At 41.2% G+C, this 16,800-nt stretch overlaps 1 protein-coding gene across 1 annotated transcript in view; it reads right to left on the reverse strand.

Moving 5' to 3' along the window:
• Positions 1 to 16,800, reverse strand: part of cpped1 (calcineurin-like phosphoesterase domain containing 1) — an 80,979-nt gene that overhangs the window by 15,449 nt on the left and 48,730 nt on the right. The window contains exons 4-5 of the mRNA XM_034194297.1: positions 15,436 to 15,564; positions 15,119 to 15,251 (exon numbers count right to left, since the gene is read on the reverse strand). Of these exons, the coding sequence (XP_034050188.1) occupies positions 15,119 to 15,251; positions 15,436 to 15,564 (262 nt within the window). The remainder of the gene's footprint in view (positions 1 to 15,118; positions 15,252 to 15,435; positions 15,565 to 16,800) is intronic.

Consider the following 16,800-nt stretch of genomic DNA (forward strand, 5'->3'; position numbering starts at 1 on the left):
GAAATGGTTGGAAATGTGTGCAATAAAAGCAGAGAGATTATTTAATGATTATGGCTGCAGCAGTGACACGGGAGCACAGAAGTATACATAATGTGAGAACACAAAAACAGCTGCCTCCAGGGTGCTGGAGCTTTGTGTGATAGTTACCAAAACACCGACTGTGCTGTGCCAACTTCTATAACATAATGTTCTTTTGCACAGAGGAACCAGAAGAATTTTAGGCCTTTTTTTTTTTTTTTTTGAAGTAATGGAAACAGAACTATCATTTCAATTTTAGGTCATTTATAAACTAGTAGTTTGTCATTTCTTCTAGGGTACAGAAAAAATAGAATGACGCATTATTGTTCTAGGTGGCTCGAGTTCATAGTCTCCATCAAGGCTGCACAATTTAAGAAGTCTGGATAGGAATAAAGTCAAGATGAAATACAATTGCTTTGACCTACGAGCCATCATCGGAATAATTTTGGATCAAATGAAGGATAACTGAGGGAGGATCAGATGGCATCCACTTGCATCATAAGGGATCTTTAGCATGATTCAGCACACAGCAGCCTCAGTGGCTGGAAAAGACCAAGGCGGCCATCTAACTTTCCCCCCGGCTGTGGCAGAAAAATAGCTACTTATGGGAAATGGGACGGTTCAGTTGTCTGCCTGGATGCTTCCGTCCCAGAGCCACGTTGGTTTTGTATTGTGATGGATGCGGTGATGCATGGTACCAGCGCAAGCTCCCAGACCTGACCTGATCATTGTGGCATTTTGGTTTAAAAAAAAAAAAAAAAATGCAAATTATTGGTTGAGTTAATAGCATTTTAAAAAGTAATAGTTTGCACCATCTGTCATGCTTAGTTATTATGTTATGGGGTAACATATGTCATACGTCACAGAATCCAATGGAAGTCAACCTTGTTTGACCTTTACTTTCGAGACCAAACATTCATCACAGTCAAAACTATTCCATTTATTAACCCTTTTATTTCAACCAATAACTTACATCACTTTTTTTTTCTTTTACCAAAACTGGAGCAACTTTAACTTTTGATCCCTGTACAAACTGAAACTGATCTTTGTCACCATTTTTGCTGTTTTTACCCCATAACTCCAGAACATTCGGTCACAGATAGTCCAAACTATACCTTTTTGGAATCAGTATGATCAGACAAATAATATGGTATAGTTTTCAACATGATTGGAGCATTTTTAAATTTTGACCCCTATGTAATTCTTTATTGATCCCTGTAGCTCATTTGAGGTCAGCTCCTGGATGGCTCCATATCTGAAAATAAACATTAGTTAATTTAGAATGTGTGTGCCAAATTCCATGCTTTTATCACAAAATGAACAACTGTCTTGCTATGCCGCCTCACTACTACTGACTGAATATAGAGTCTGCTGTAGTTTAAAAAAGGTTAAAAAAAATTATGAAAACTTGACCCTAATGTAGTTTGGTATCATTGCTTTGACACCAAAAAAACTTACGTGTTACCATGGTCAATGGCTGCCAGCTATTCCCAAATGAACTGTGCATCTTTACTGAAGCCCGACGGACATATCGGTTGGCTGATAATAATAATGGCACATCTGTATCTGTATTATTTTGCTGATCTGAAAACTTGTTTTACTGAGTAAACAACAGAGAAAAACCACTCAGGCTGTTGGAAATGGTGTCATTATGTACTTTGTCCGGCGGCGGGGGTGCTCAGATGGCATTACAATGCTGTGAAGCATGGCTGGGACCCCCATCACACCTTTGTCACATCAGCTACAAGAGACAGAGGCAAAGTGATGAGCTGCCATTCATTTTCAATCAGAGTGGACATTTTACAGCAACAAGAGACAAGTGGTCACTATGCCGCTAGGTAGGCGGGGCAAAAACAGACAAGAAGAGTCTATTTTATGCAAATGCTGAGCAATGCGACACAATGACTGCCAATCTGAGTGAAGGTAGTGTGACATACTTTGGTTGGTTGTTGGTTATATTTACAGTTATTTATAATGAAATTCATGTTTAAACTGTAAAACATTAACCTGCAAATGCATTACTTTGCCATATATATTTACCGTACATTTTTACTCCCTAATATCAGTATCGACCATTCAAAAAAATATCCAACTCTGTGGGGGCTCTAATCTTTATCAGAATCAGAAGAAGTTTATTGCCATTGCCAGTGAACAGGATTCACAGACTAGGAATTTGTTTCGGTACAATGGTGCAACATTAAGAAGAGATAAAATGCTAGGATAAAATATAACATATGTGTCAAAATAAGATAAAATATAAGATAAAAAAAAGAAATATGAAATATGAAAGGCTGTATGCAACAGAAAAACAGAGAAACAGAAAAAACAGTGCAGTGGGAGGAATGCAATTAAAAACCAAAGTACATTGTCTAAAGTGACCCGTGATAAAATGATAAAGTGACAGAGTTAAGCTTAAGGTGACTGAGTTATGAAGTGTTCATGAGTCTAACGGCAGAGGGGAAGAAACTGTTCTTATGGCGGGAGGTTCTGGTCCGGATGGACCGTAGCCTCCTGCCCGAGGGGAGTGGTTTCATCAATTACAAGTTTCATCTAAAACTTACCAAAGGTGCTAGAGACAGTTCACAGCGAGCAGAACAATTCCCTATAAGCCAAGTCAGTGTCGCACCAGAAACCACAATAATTGCTTGTGCAATTAAAAAAAAAAAGAGAGATTGCACATTAGCTGAGTTGCACATGAGGGGGCCATCAAACAGAGATCCTGTATCATTAATATGAGCTGGGCGGCAGTCAAGAGCTCCCATGGCGGAACAACTCGCTCTGATGAGCCAAGAGTAGACTAATTGGTGTCGCACCTTTCTGAAGTACAGCTGTGTTGCAGAGGTAACGTACACATGGATATCTACAAGCCTAGAAGAAGAAACAAAAAAAGGGGGGGCACCACTCCACCCCAGTTTATATGCAAATGGTACACAGGTATACACACAAAATAGAGATTCAGACATTTACACAAATATCTACAGAGTGACGTCAACTATGTGAAGCAGAAAAGGGGGAATGAAGAACAGTGACTGAGGGAGGAGGGGAAAAAAAAATATCCCCATTAAGCGTGTTTCTTTGTCTGCAGCGGACTCGGTGTTTGTATCACATGTCACATGTCATGGGAAGCTGCAGAAAACCCAACAACAGCCTCACAAACGCAGAGCCAAATCCCCAGCCAGTGAAACTTAACCGACTTTGCCAAAAGACACCTCTGGAGAGATTGGAAAACGCAGCTACAAACAGCATCCTCTTAAAATGTGTGCTTGATTATAAGGGGTGGATTTGAAACCCCCCCCAAAAAAACAAAAAAAACAGAGACATTCCTGTCCAGAGCATTCCTGTTCCAATTCCACTGTAAGTAGAATTAGAAATAGGAGACAAAGAATGAGGACACATGTCCAAGTGTTTCTTTTTCTTGTTGCCAGTATGATTTGCTTAAATCACAAACAGAATAAACACCTAAGCTCAGAAAATTAAATCTCAAAAGAAACAAATGAAGACTCTGGAGTGGACAAGTAAGATAATACAGCCAGATAATTAATCAAAGTCAAAGGGCCTCAGCAGGTGTTAAATGAATGACGCAGAATGGCACAAATAATTTGGGGCATGTCCAAGGCACTGGGCAAAAAGAGGTTGGCATCGGGGTGCTGTAACCTGAACGAGTCATCAGTGCTTTGACAGGTTGGTGCTAATCTGTTAACTCGTCATAAATCCTTTGACTTGCATCAATGCTGCACATCTATCATCTGTTTTAAACTGGAAGGTGACAAGCACAACACTAGTGCAAGTGAAAGGAATTCTACCAAGTTAACAGATTAGCACCAACCTGTCAGAGCTCCACCAAAGCTCCCTGAGGTGAAGCAGTGGAGAGTGTCGACTTGTACTTCCTTTAAAGGTTGTTTTCAACTCACCTTGATTGTGTATTTTGTGGCTAAACATGTTGGCTGTATCTGTGACATACACACATATCCCTACCTTGTGCAAAGCAAAAACAACAAAAAATGTATTCTAGTACTCAACCATGTTCTTTAATGTTTATGTTAAGAAAAAATAATTAATCTGTGCTGAACTCTAACTGTTCCCTGATGTAGGTACATTTTAAAAGAACTTGAATGGTGGAAGTGAGCAAGTGTGGAGTGAGAAGATAATGCTATCTTTTGCTGTAATGAAAGTAATGATGATCACCAGACATGAGGACCAGCAGCAGAAGGAAACAATTCACAAAAGGTAGAAAGATGCTTTTGGAGAATAACCAAAGACAGGGTGAGAAGCAGTAAACTTCATCAAACAAACTGTTCTAAGTGTTGCTGTAAAAACTAAAGAAATAATAAAAAATCTTGTTTCAACAACAAAAAGTGAGCAGCTACAAAAACAAAAACAAAAACATGTTTTGTTCTTTAAAACCCATCATTTAGAGAGAAATAAGTCAGAATCTTAGAAAATCTCAAACATAATCTAATCTATGTATATAAATCTGATGAAGACAACATTCATGGCCGATTTGTGGGTGTGAACGACGGTGTCGTTTCTCGTGGCAGCAGTGACCCCGAGGATTATAGCGTTATCTGGTGGGAATCAGCAATCTGTGCTTCATCACAGAGTACAGTGATGATCACAGTCAGCCACTTTTATGAGCATGCCTCCAGGACAGCCACACATGTGACGGCATCCGACACCGATGCTCCTCAGAGGAAGATCAGCAGCATGAAAGGGGGAGATCAGAGGAGACAAAAGCTGAACCATAAAGCGCTGACTCCTTCCATGCGAGTGCTAAAAGTTGCCAGACTGCAATTTTGCACAATATTCATCTTCTTACGATAACGGGTTTAACTGCGGTCTATCTCACCACCCGCATAAAGTTTTCACATGGAAATTTAAGGACAGAGTGAAATGGAAGTTTGAGCTTCTGCAGGTTCTGCGACGTGATACATTTGGGATATTTGCGCAGGATTCCATGTCAGGAGTGATTTGTTACGTTCAACAGTCGAGGAAGCTTAGTGAGAGCGGAGCGTGTTCAATCCCACCCTATTTTCATCCAGCCTCCTCAAAATGAACAGGGGAAATCAGGCTGCTTTTGTCACATCTCCAGCACGTGATCACGCCTGTGAGAACTACTTGGACTCACAGTCTGACAGGGACAAGAACTGCAGTAATCCAATGGGAAGTATATAAACTGCTGTCCTGAATAACGACTGACACCTCCAAAAGCAGGACGACTCGCCACAAAAGCTTCAAAGCATACAAGTAGACAGGTATTTTCCCCTGCACTGGTAACACCGTAGGGACGTGGACAGCACAGAAATGCAGACGAGTGGGTGAGTGACTTAGTCCTTTCCAGCCAGCTTGTGCAGACAATAACTGAAAAACAATGAACGTCAACATGTTGTAACTCAGTGAATTAAATGAAAACATGATGAAGATGAAGTGATTCGTTTGTGGTTAACTTCAGAGGCAACCAGCTGCCCTTCATTTCCAATCAGGGTGTTTTACAGCAACAAGAGGCAAGTGGTCACGATGCCGCCAGCTAGGCAAGGCCAAAATAGACGAGAAGTTTATCTTAATGCAAACACTGAGTGACGCAACATGGCGAGTGCCAATCCGAATGAAGACAGCATGACAACAGTGTATGCTATGCTTGCTCACTAGCTGCTTGCTCAAGGGGCGGGGGCACAACAACAACACAGACGGGTGGAATACGCTCCAAAACACCTATACCTCTATAAATCCGTTTGCCATTTTCCTCTTATATTTTGTAAACGTTAGCGAAACATAAACACTTCTAAATCTAAAAGCGCTGTTTTTGTAACCAGACAGCACCTCTGAAGTGAATGCCAAGACATCTTGTAGCTATGTTAGCATGCTAACTAGCAATGCAGGAATGTTAAACACAAAGCAAAAGTTCAGTGACAGTGTCAAATTTCCCAGTGCTTCATAATGTATTTAAACATTGTGCACAGTAAAGCCAAGTGACCATGAGCAGGCCACGCCCCGGGAACACCAATCATGTGACAGGCACTAACTGCTAACAGCCCTCATTTGTAGCTAATCTGACTGTAGCTTAAGTGTATGCATTAACTTATGCGTATCGTAGGTCAACCAACTATGCACTGTGACTTTGTTAAATTTGTTTTCCTCAGCGCGCACTGCGCATGTATATGTCTGCGACAGGACATGTACGCCTACTTGTAAACATCTTTACTGCAGTCGCATCACTGAAATGTGAAACCAAACTAAAGTTAATGACAGAAACCCTCTGTGCTGACATTAGTCTGAACTTTCAGGTCTGAACAGACCCGGCGCCATGAGGGGGCGTTTGGGGGCGACGCCCCCTCACGTCATCAACCCCGCCCCCTCAGATGTGAGAGTTATCAAAAAGAAAAAGAAAAAACAAAAAGAAATACTGGAAAATATAGCAAAATATTAGTTATTCAATAATATCACATATTTAACAAATAAGCCAAATTAATTAACTAAAGTAATTAATTTTAAAACAAACGGATATGGCATGTTGTGTTCAAGCGATTTGATAGGTTGAGGGTTGCGCTTGTCAGTGCGGCAGAGGGCAAGGATCCTGAGTCCAGCGATTATGGCAAGGTGGACGAATTAAAGCATGCTCGATTTATTCAAGCAGTGTCAGAGCTGGAGTTCCTGGGATTCATTAAGTCCACCAAGCAAAAGGCAGAATATGCAGCACGACTCACTTGGGGAGGGTGTTAATGCTGCGTTTACACATAAGCAAGACGCGTTACGAATGTAATTTTTCTGTCATTCGTGACACATTCCTGACATTCTTAATGTGACTTAATGCCTCTGAACAGGTTTCTTAATAGTGCGTGTTGGTGTGTGATATTCTTGATGTTCATGGAGCATGTTTTTGGCTGTCAAAAAATCTTCCACACACCACCCTCATTTCGTCTCACGTCGTGGAGGTCGCAACTGAGCATGTTGATCCATCTTGATGAGTACTGATCCTTAATAGAACGTGACAACATTCGTAGTGGTTCCTGTGATGGTTCTTGGAGCTCATACTGTCACGCGTTATTACGAAGTGACACGGAAACTGTCAAGTTTTGACACGACTTGTAACGCGGCGTCACATTTCACTGTGCGCCACGACGAATCAGTTTTCTGTCACGTGCGCACAATTAAACTCGGCTCCAAGTGTCGTTCCACAGTTCCTGCTGAAGCTCCTCAGGATGCTCCTGCAGGTGTTCCACCTGCTGTTGTAACCGATGAGCGGGAGAACGAGTTTGAGCAACCAGAGGAGCGAGAGGAGACTCACGTGCTGCCAGACATCTCTGCACCTCCTCCAGTCCGGCGGAGGAAGAAGCGCGCGCACAATTAAACCCTGCTGCACCGCATTCAATTTGATTGCTGACACCAAGTTGGCTAAAAGTCTAATTTCAGTGCTCCTCAGCGCGCTCCTGCAGGTGTTCCACCTGCTGCATGCACCTGATGTTTGGGAAAATGCGCGAGACGAGACCCGCATGAAGCCACACATCTGGCTCTGTCCTCCTACTCCTCTCTGCACCACTCCATGGCACAAAGCCCAACTACGCATGCAGTCACAAAGTTCTTCTGAAAAACTGGAGCGATCTGAATTCGGTTGGATGAATATGGGTGTGTGTGTGTGGAGACAATTCACCTCGTTCACAATGTGACAGAACATAATGCGCTGTTACGCGCAATAGCGTGCACCAACACAATTCTCAGGTGTCAGCTGTCCTCAGGAACTGCTGCAACCTGTTACCACACTTTACGATTAATGGCACGTGTTGCTGGAGAATTATCAGGAACCATTACGCACGGTCAAGAATAGTGTTCCGTGTTGCTGCGCGCTATTGCGCGTAACAGCGCATCGTTAAGTTCTGTCACGTTGTGAACGAGGTGAATTGTCTCCACACACACACACCCATATTCATCCAACCGAATTCAGATCACTCCAGTTTTTCAGAAGAACTTTGTGACTGCATGCCTAGTTGGGCTCTGTGCCATGGAGTGGTGCACATGCCCATTTGCACTGTGTTTGCGCTTGTGATGGAGGGCTGTATGTGGGGTTAATCTACTGTCTCGTGTCATTTCTCAAATCAGTTGTTGGTTTGGTTTGGTATGCAGATCACTTGACCGAGGGTCTATATGTTCAAATAATAATAAAAAAATACTGTCTTCACTCTTACTCAGTCAGTCTCTTACAACGGTGTAGCCTAACTACATGAGCTTTCCAGGAGCCCACCCAATTCATTACGCACGCTCAGAGGCACGTCTCCTCCGGTGCGCATTTTTTTTTAAACTCATCTCCCCCTTAATTTTTTTTTTTCTGGCGCCGGGCTTGGGTGTGAAAACACCCTTAAATTTGCAACATGTGTTCCTTTAGAAGAAGAATCAATCAATCAATCAATCAATCAATCAATCAATTTTTTTATATAGCGCCAAATGACAACAAACAGCTGCCCCAAGGCGCTTTATATTGTAAGGCAAGGCCATACAATAATTATGTAAAACCCCAACGGTCAAAACGACCCCCTGTGAGCAAGCACTTGGCTACAGTGGGAAGGAAAAACTCCCTTTTAACAGGAAGAAACCTCCAGCAGAACCAGGCTCAGGGAGGGGCAGTCTTCTGCTGGGACTGGTTGGGGCTGAGGGAGAGAACCAGGAAAAAGACATGCTGTGGAGGGGAGCAGAGATCGATCACTAATGATTAAATGCAGAGTGGTGCATACAGAGCAAAAAGAGAAAGAAACAGTGCATCATGGGAACCCCCCAGCAGTTTACGTCTATAGCAGCATAACTAAGGGATGGTTCAGGGTCACCTGATCCAGCCCTAACTATAAGCTTTAGCAAAAAGGAAAGTTTTAAGCCTAATCTTAAAAGTAGAGAGGGTGTCTGTCTCCCTGATCTGAATTGGGAGCTGGTTCCACAGGAGAGGAGCCTGAAAGCTGAAGGCTCTGCCTCCCATTCTACTCTTACAAACCCTAGGAACTACAAGTAAGCCTGCAGTCTGAGAGCGAAGCGCTCTATTGGGGTGATATGGTACTACGAGGTCCCTAAGATAAGATGGGACCTGATTATTCAAAACCTTATAAGTAAGAAGAAGAATTTTAAATTCTATTCTAGAATTAACAGGAAGCCAATGAAGAGAGGCCAATATGGGTGAGATATGCTCTCTCCTTCTAGTCCCCGTCAGTACTCTAGCTGCAGCATTTTGAATTAACTGAAGGCTTTTTAGGGAACTTTTAGGACAACCTGATAATAATGAATTACAATAGTCCAGCCTAGAGGAAATAAATGCATGAATTAGTTTTTCAGCATCACTCTGAGACAAGACCTTTCTGATTTTAGAGATATTGCGTAAATGCAAAAAAGCAGTCCTACATATTTGTTTAATATGCGCTTTGAATGACATATCCTGATCAAAAATGACTCCAAGATTTCTCACAGTATTACTAGAGGTCAGGGTAATGCCATCCACAGTAAGGATCTGGTTAGACACCATGTTTCTAAGATTTGTGGGGCCAAGTACAATAACTTCAGTTTTATCTGAGTTTAAAAGCAGGAAATTAGAGGTCATCCATGTCTTTATGTCTGTAAGACAATCCTGCAGTTTAGCTAATTGGTGTGTGTCCTCTGGCTTCATGGATAGATAAAGCTGGGTATCATCTGCGTAACAATGAAAATTTAAGCAATACCGTCTAATAATACTGCCTAAGGGAAGCATGTATAAAGTGAATAAAATTGGTCCTAGCACAGAACCTTGTGGAACTCCATAATTAACTTTAGTCTGTGAAGAAGATTCCCCATTTACATGAACAAATTGTAATCTATTAGACAAATATGATTCAATCCACCGCAGCGCAGTGCCTTTAATACCTATGGCATGCTCTAATCTCTGTAATAAAATTTTATGGTCAACAGTATCAAAAGCAGCACTGAGGTCCAACAGAACAAGGACAGAGACGAGTCCACTGTCCGAGGCCATAAGAAGATCATTTGTAACCTTCACTAATGCTGTTTCTGTACTATGATGAATTCTAAAACCTGACTGAAACTCTTCAAATAGACCATTCCTCTGCAGATGATTAGTTAGCTGTTTTACAACTACCCTTTCAAGAATTTTTGAGAGAAAAGGAAGGTTGGAGATTGGCCTATAATTAGCTAAGATAGCTGGGTCAAGTGATGGCTTTTTAAGTAATGGTTTAATTACTGCCACCTTAAAAGCCTGTGGTACATAGCCAACTAACAAAGATAGATTGATCATATTTAAGATCGAAGCATTAAATAATGGTAGGGCTTCCTTGAGCAGCCTGGTAGGAATGGGGTCTAATAAACATGTTGATGGTTTGGATGAAGTAACTAATGAAAATAACTCAGACAGAACAATCGGAGAGAAAGAGTCTAACCAAATACCGGCATCACTGAAAGCAGCCAAAGATAACGATACGTCTTTGGGATGGTTATGAGTAATTTTTTCTCTAATAGTTAAAATTTTGTTAGCAAAGAAAGTCATGAAGTCATTACTAGTTAAAGTTAATGGAATACTCAGCTCAATAGAGCTCTGACTCTTTGTCAGCCTGGCTACAGTGCTGAAAAGAAACCTGGGGTTGTTCTTATTTTCTTCAATTAGTGATGAGTAGAAAGATGTCCTAGCTTTACAGAGGGCTTTTTTATAGAGCAACAGACTCTTTTTCCAGGCTAAGTGAAGATCTTCTAAATTAGTGAGACGCCATTTCCTCTCCAACTTACGGGTTATCTGCTTTAAGCTGCGAGTTTGTGAGTTATACCACGGAGTCAGGCACTTCTGATTTAAAGCTCTCTTTTTCAGAGGAGCTACAGCATCCAAAGTTGTCTTCAATGAGGATGTAAAACTATTGACGAGATACTCTATCTCACTTACAGAGTTTAGGTAGCTACTCTGCACTGTGTTGGTATATGGCATTAGAGAACATAAAGAAGGAATCATATCCTTAAACCTAGTTACAGCGCTTTCTGAAAGACTTCTAGTGTAAAGAAACTTATTCCCCACTGCTGGGTAGTCCATCAGAGTAAATGTAAATGTTATTAAGAAATGATCAGACAGAAGGGAGTTTTCAGGGAATACTGTTAAGTCTTCTATTTCCATACCATAAGTCAGAACAAGATCTAAGATATGATTAAAGTGGTGGGTGGACTCATTTACTTTTTGAGCAAAGCCAATAGAGTCTAATAATAGATTAAATGCAGTGTTGAGGCTGTCATTCTCAGCATCTGTGTGGATGTTAAAATCGCCCACTATAATTATCTTATCTGAGCTAAGCACTAAGTCAGACAAAAGGTCTGAAAATTCACAGAGAAACTCACAGTAACGACCAGGTGGACGATAGATAATAACAAATAAAACTGGTTTTTGGGACTTCCAATTTGGATGGACAAGACTAAGAGACAAGCTTTCAAATGAATTAAAGCTCTGTCTGGGTTTTTGATTAATTAATAAGCTGGAATGGAAGATTGCTGCTAATCCTCCTCCTCGGCCCGTGCTACGAGCATTCTGACAGTTAGTGTGACTCGGGGGTGTTGACTCATTTAAACTAACATATTCATCCTGCTGTAACCAGGTTTCTGTTAGGCAGAATAAATCAATATGTTGATCAATTATTATATCATTTACCAACAGGGACTTAGAAGAGAGAGACCTAATGTTTAATAGACCACATTTAACTGTTTTAGTCTGTGGTGCAGTTGAAGGTGCTATATTATTTTTTCTTTTTGAATTTTTATGCTTAAATAGATTTTTGCTGGTTGTTGGTGGTCTGGGAGCAGGCACCGTCTCTACGGGGATGGGGTAATGAGGGGATGGCAGGGGGAGAGAAGCTGCAGAGAGGTGTGTAAGACTACAACTCTGCTTCCTGGTCCCAACCCTGGATAGTCACGGTTTGGAGGATTTAAGAAAATTGGCCAGATTTCTAGAAATGAGAGCTGCTCCATCCAAAGTGGGATGGATGCCGTCTCTCCTAACAAGACCAGGTTTTCCCCAGAAGCTTTGCCAATTATCTATGAAGCCCACCTCATTTTTTGGACACCACTCAGACAGCCAGCAATTCAAGGAGAACAGGCGGCTAAACATGTCACTCCCGGTCCGATTGGGGAGGGGCCCAGAGAAAACTACAGAGTCCGACATTGTTTTTGCAAAGTTACACACCGATTTAATGTTAATTTTAGTGACCTCCGATTGGCGTAACCGGGTGTCATTACTGCCGACGTGAATTACAATCTTACCAAATTTACGCTTAGCCTTAGCCAGCAGTTTCAAATTTCCTTCAATGTCGCCTGCTCTGGCCCCCGGAAGACAATTGACTATGGTTGCTGGTGTCGCTAACTTCACATTTCTCAAAATAGAGTCGCCAATAACCAGAGTTTGATCCTCGGCGGGTGTGTCGTCGAGTGGGGAAAAACGGTTAGAAATGTGAACAGGTTGGCGGTGTACACGGGGCTTCTGTTTAGAACTACGCTTCCTCCTCACAGTCACCCAGTCAGCCTGCTTGGGATCTGCCAGGGGGGAACTAACGGCGGCTAAGCTACCTTGGTCCGCACCGACTACAGGGGCCTGGCTAGCTGTAGAATTTTCCACGGTGCGGAGCCGAGTCTCCAATTCGCCCAGCCTGGCCTCCAAAGCTACGAATAAGCTACACTTATTACAAGTACCATTACTGCTAAAGGAGGCCGAGGAATAACTAAACATTTCACACCCAGAGCAGAAAAGTGTGGGAGAGACAGGAGAAGCCGCCATGCTAAATCGGCTAAGAGCTAGTAGCTACGCTAACCTAGCGGATTCCTAAAAACACGCAAAGTGAATAATTTAGAGGTGATTCAGCAGAAGGAGTGCTTTAGTTAAGGCACGTAAAGATTACACTGGGAAACAAATCGTAATCTAGATAACTAGATCAATCTAACTGCGCAGAGTAAACAGCTAACAGATACAGAAAAACACCGCTGTGCTCTGGAACAGGAAGTGATACAATACCGCAGTGAGAGCCAACCACCAGTAGAGGCAAGCAAGAGTGTCCTCACACCCAAAAAGAATCAATTACAGGGTGAGAAGAATCATCACGCCAATGCTGGGCGATGTGGTTAAACACACACTGGAATAAAGCTGGATAATACTTTATACAATAAAACTAATTCGATGCTCAGACAGTCACCTTGAGATTTGAATGAGAAGTCAGGCGCTGTATTAAATGAGGTTCTGTCAGTCCAGACTGAACCACACACAGTGTCAAGTACGACTGTTAGCCTGTCATCAATCTGTTTAAAAAAAAAAAAAAAATCAAACTTTTCCTGTCCTTCACATCGCGACTTTCCCTGATATGTTGCTTATATTACACATTCATAAGCCTGCAACAAAAGATCATTATGAAATGACTCCACTTATACAAAATGAATGCATTAATGACTTAATTATGCCTGTGTCGGATGCGTGCAAGAAGCGGCAATGGCTAATGGCGTGTTAATCCTCCATACCTGGGTCTTAGCTGCTTCAGTAAGATATGGTAGTTAGGTGGGTTTAACAGGGAAATCAGCTCAGCAAATGTATTAAGACGGGAAATTTAAGACCACATCAAAGTGGCCTAAATCCATTAACACAGAAAATTCCACTCAGAATGTCGGATGAGGCGTTTGCCTGAATCGTGTCTGTTTTATCTCCATCATGCGGTGTTTTGGACAGAAGAGAAAAATGGAAATTCAAAGCGTGCGTGTTGTAGCTAAGAAAAAGAAAACACAAAGGCTATTAGACCTTTCTACCAAATCTGGATTAAAAGGTTTAGTACAGGGCCAACCCACATAAAAGACCTTACAGACTTGTCCTTTAAACCATGAATAGTTTGTTTTTATTTCCACCACTTGAGGTTATATGATCAAGAGGGTGTGTGTATGTACAGCTGTGGACCACACCCGCCCCCGCCCCCACCCCAAAAAAACAACAGTGGACATATTTGCACAATATTTTCTGGGGAGACTGTTTTGGGGTCAGCAAAGAGTTGATTCAAGTTTGATAGTGAGCCTGCTATTTTAGTCTTGCAAGAGATTTATCTTTTTGTCAAGAAAAAGTCTTGTGATATCACAAAGAAACACAGGTTATACGCCCACCCTCCTTCTGTCTGACTGCAGGACATAATAACTGAGCTGGTTATTATTATTCCATCAGTGTGCTCTCCCAGTGGAATTATGCACATGTAATTTCAAAATTAAACAAAAAACTAAGATTACAATCCAACATCAATTAACAAATTACTTGAAGTGAAGTGTACCTTATTTACAGCTGTAACTGAGCTCTAACAACATGGAAAATGTAACGGATCTACACAAACATCAGTTTGCAAATTAAAAAAAAAAAAAAAAAAACTAAATGATGCGAAAGTAAAGAGATTAACATATGCATATTTAGAACTACAAAATTACAAGTCGCATCTTTAAGATAATGTTAATTGATATGTGTATATATTAAACTACTGTATTTTCCATCACACTGGAGTATTAGTCACGCCTGACCAAAAATCCATCATCAACAGGGAAAAAAAGATAGCTATTGAGCTAATTAATGTTCTTGTATGGGGCGCAAACCGTGACTAAACTCGTTATGGCCACTGAAAAGCGAATTAGAGCTAAGATAAACATGCAATGTAATTAAACGTTTGAAAACTCAGCACATTATTTATGTATAACACAAGAAAGTGTTCCAAATAGTATAAAAATGGTATTCCTTCTTTTTATTCCAGAGCATGGTCTTTTAGTTTGAGAGCATGGTTTATTCATTTTATTCCTTTTCTAGGACAAATTTGTTCCTCATTCATTCATTTCTTCTTCCTCTTCCATTCTTATTCAGCATAAAGGAGCACCTTGTCAAATGTGCAGGTGGCGTCATCTTGTAGCCATATATGATATTGCAGTGTTTTTTTTTCATATACTTCGGAATATAAATTGCAAGACCTCCCACACTAGTAAAAAATGAAAACCTAAACAAAAACAGGGTCTGTCTGACTAATAATGTGTGCTGCATCCAGCCACCAGTGAACAACAAAGGCATGTTGGCATCACTGTTGAAGCACCGTCCTACCATCCTTTGTCTTACCTGCCTTCTTGAACCTGGCCAGTAGGTGTCGCCTGACTCCTGTTTGCAGGTTGAAGTAGTCGTCTTCCTCATCGGGACTCTTTAGGTACAGAGGAATGTGTTGAAATACCAGAAGGTGTTTGGGTTTGGGTTCCTGAATGGAGACAGATGCAAGGGCTGGTACATCACTGATCTCCAGAGACAAAAAAAATCAACTGTCATATCAAATAACCGCAAAGAGCCACACTAACTCAACAAAACGCAGCAACAAAGCACAAAGCTAAACACATCTTCACCAATCAGGTAAGGATAGACTCGTAACTCTGATGCTGTCCTACCACTGAAGAGGAGGAGGCGCGGCTCAGTTGCTCCTCGAGCCATGTCTCCTGGGCCTCCTTTAGCTCAGGGCATGCCGAACTGTCATAGAACAACTGGGAGTTCAGAACCAGGCAGAGGACTCCACCCACCTGAGACAAGACAGAGAAACACATCAGATGTTAGCAGCCAAAATCTCATTCCTGATTTATGTCATTATCCAGATGTGTGGTGTTAATTAGCAGGATGATAAAAAAAAAAAAAAAATTAAACTTACTTTTATAAAACTTGGAAACATTATTAAGTCATATAGGGAAGAAATTCTGCAAAGGTTCCGGGAATTTATTAACCTTTTATCTTTTTGTCAATACAATACAATAATATTGTTGTACATGTACACATATTCAGTAAGTTGGAAATGTTCATGTATTCATCCAGTGACATGCACATGTAACATGTCTATATTCTGGAGTACAAGTCACACCAAGGTACAAACTGTACCTGTTGAAAAATTCAATTGGGGGTGGGGGGGCATGCATGTAAGTCATACCTAAGTGTAAATCGCACCTTCATTTCTGTACGTTTTACTCACGTTGTAACACAGTGTTTCCTTGGGGGCCAGTTAAACAACAAACAGGAAGTCAGTGTAGCACACGTGCACACCACATCCTGCAGTATCACTTAAGAGAAGAACTTTCACACTCTAAAAATAAGTGAGAAGGACAAATAAATGTGTGTTGACCAACATATTGGATGTTATTTGATGCAGGCTGGACAAAAGAAACCATCAGATGGACACAGATTGCTGACCTACAGTGTTGGAAACTACAATAAAAATGTGAGTCCATTTTTTTTTTAAATCAGCGCTTTAATGTGGGATTTCTGTGCATTGTTGTCGTGTACTTTTATTATTGGCATTTGGTCTTTTATTATCAGGGTTCATTTTGTTTAGTGCTTTCATTCCTGGTAAAGGTGTAAATAAATACTGTAATTACCAGACTATAGAGTGCACCTGAATATTAGCTGCACCCACCAATTTTAAAAAGAAAAAAGAAATTGTACATAAATAAACCGCGGGTCTCCACGTTGTAACATGAGATATTTACACAGAAAGATGTTAGAATGATTTTTTTTATCTTTTAATTTAATACGTACCATAAATGTTTTTTTCCCCTGAAGTGTTACATGTAAATATTGACGCACGTCATCCAGTGCGCGCACGGTGTCTCTGCTCCACACAGAGAACTGAATAATTTTAACTTTTTCTTGAGATTTCATTGTGTGCAGTCAGGATCAGATGGAGTCAAAGGGGACACTGTGACTTTTTCAACTTGTTGCACAAAGACAGAGAACCGGTGGGGGGGAGAAGGCTCCGCTCCTCTAACTGG

This window comes from Thalassophryne amazonica, chromosome 18 (genome assembly GCF_902500255.1).
Source record: "Thalassophryne amazonica chromosome 18, fThaAma1.1, whole genome shotgun sequence".
Classification (NCBI taxonomy): Eukaryota; Metazoa; Chordata; class Actinopteri; order Batrachoidiformes; family Batrachoididae; genus Thalassophryne; species Thalassophryne amazonica.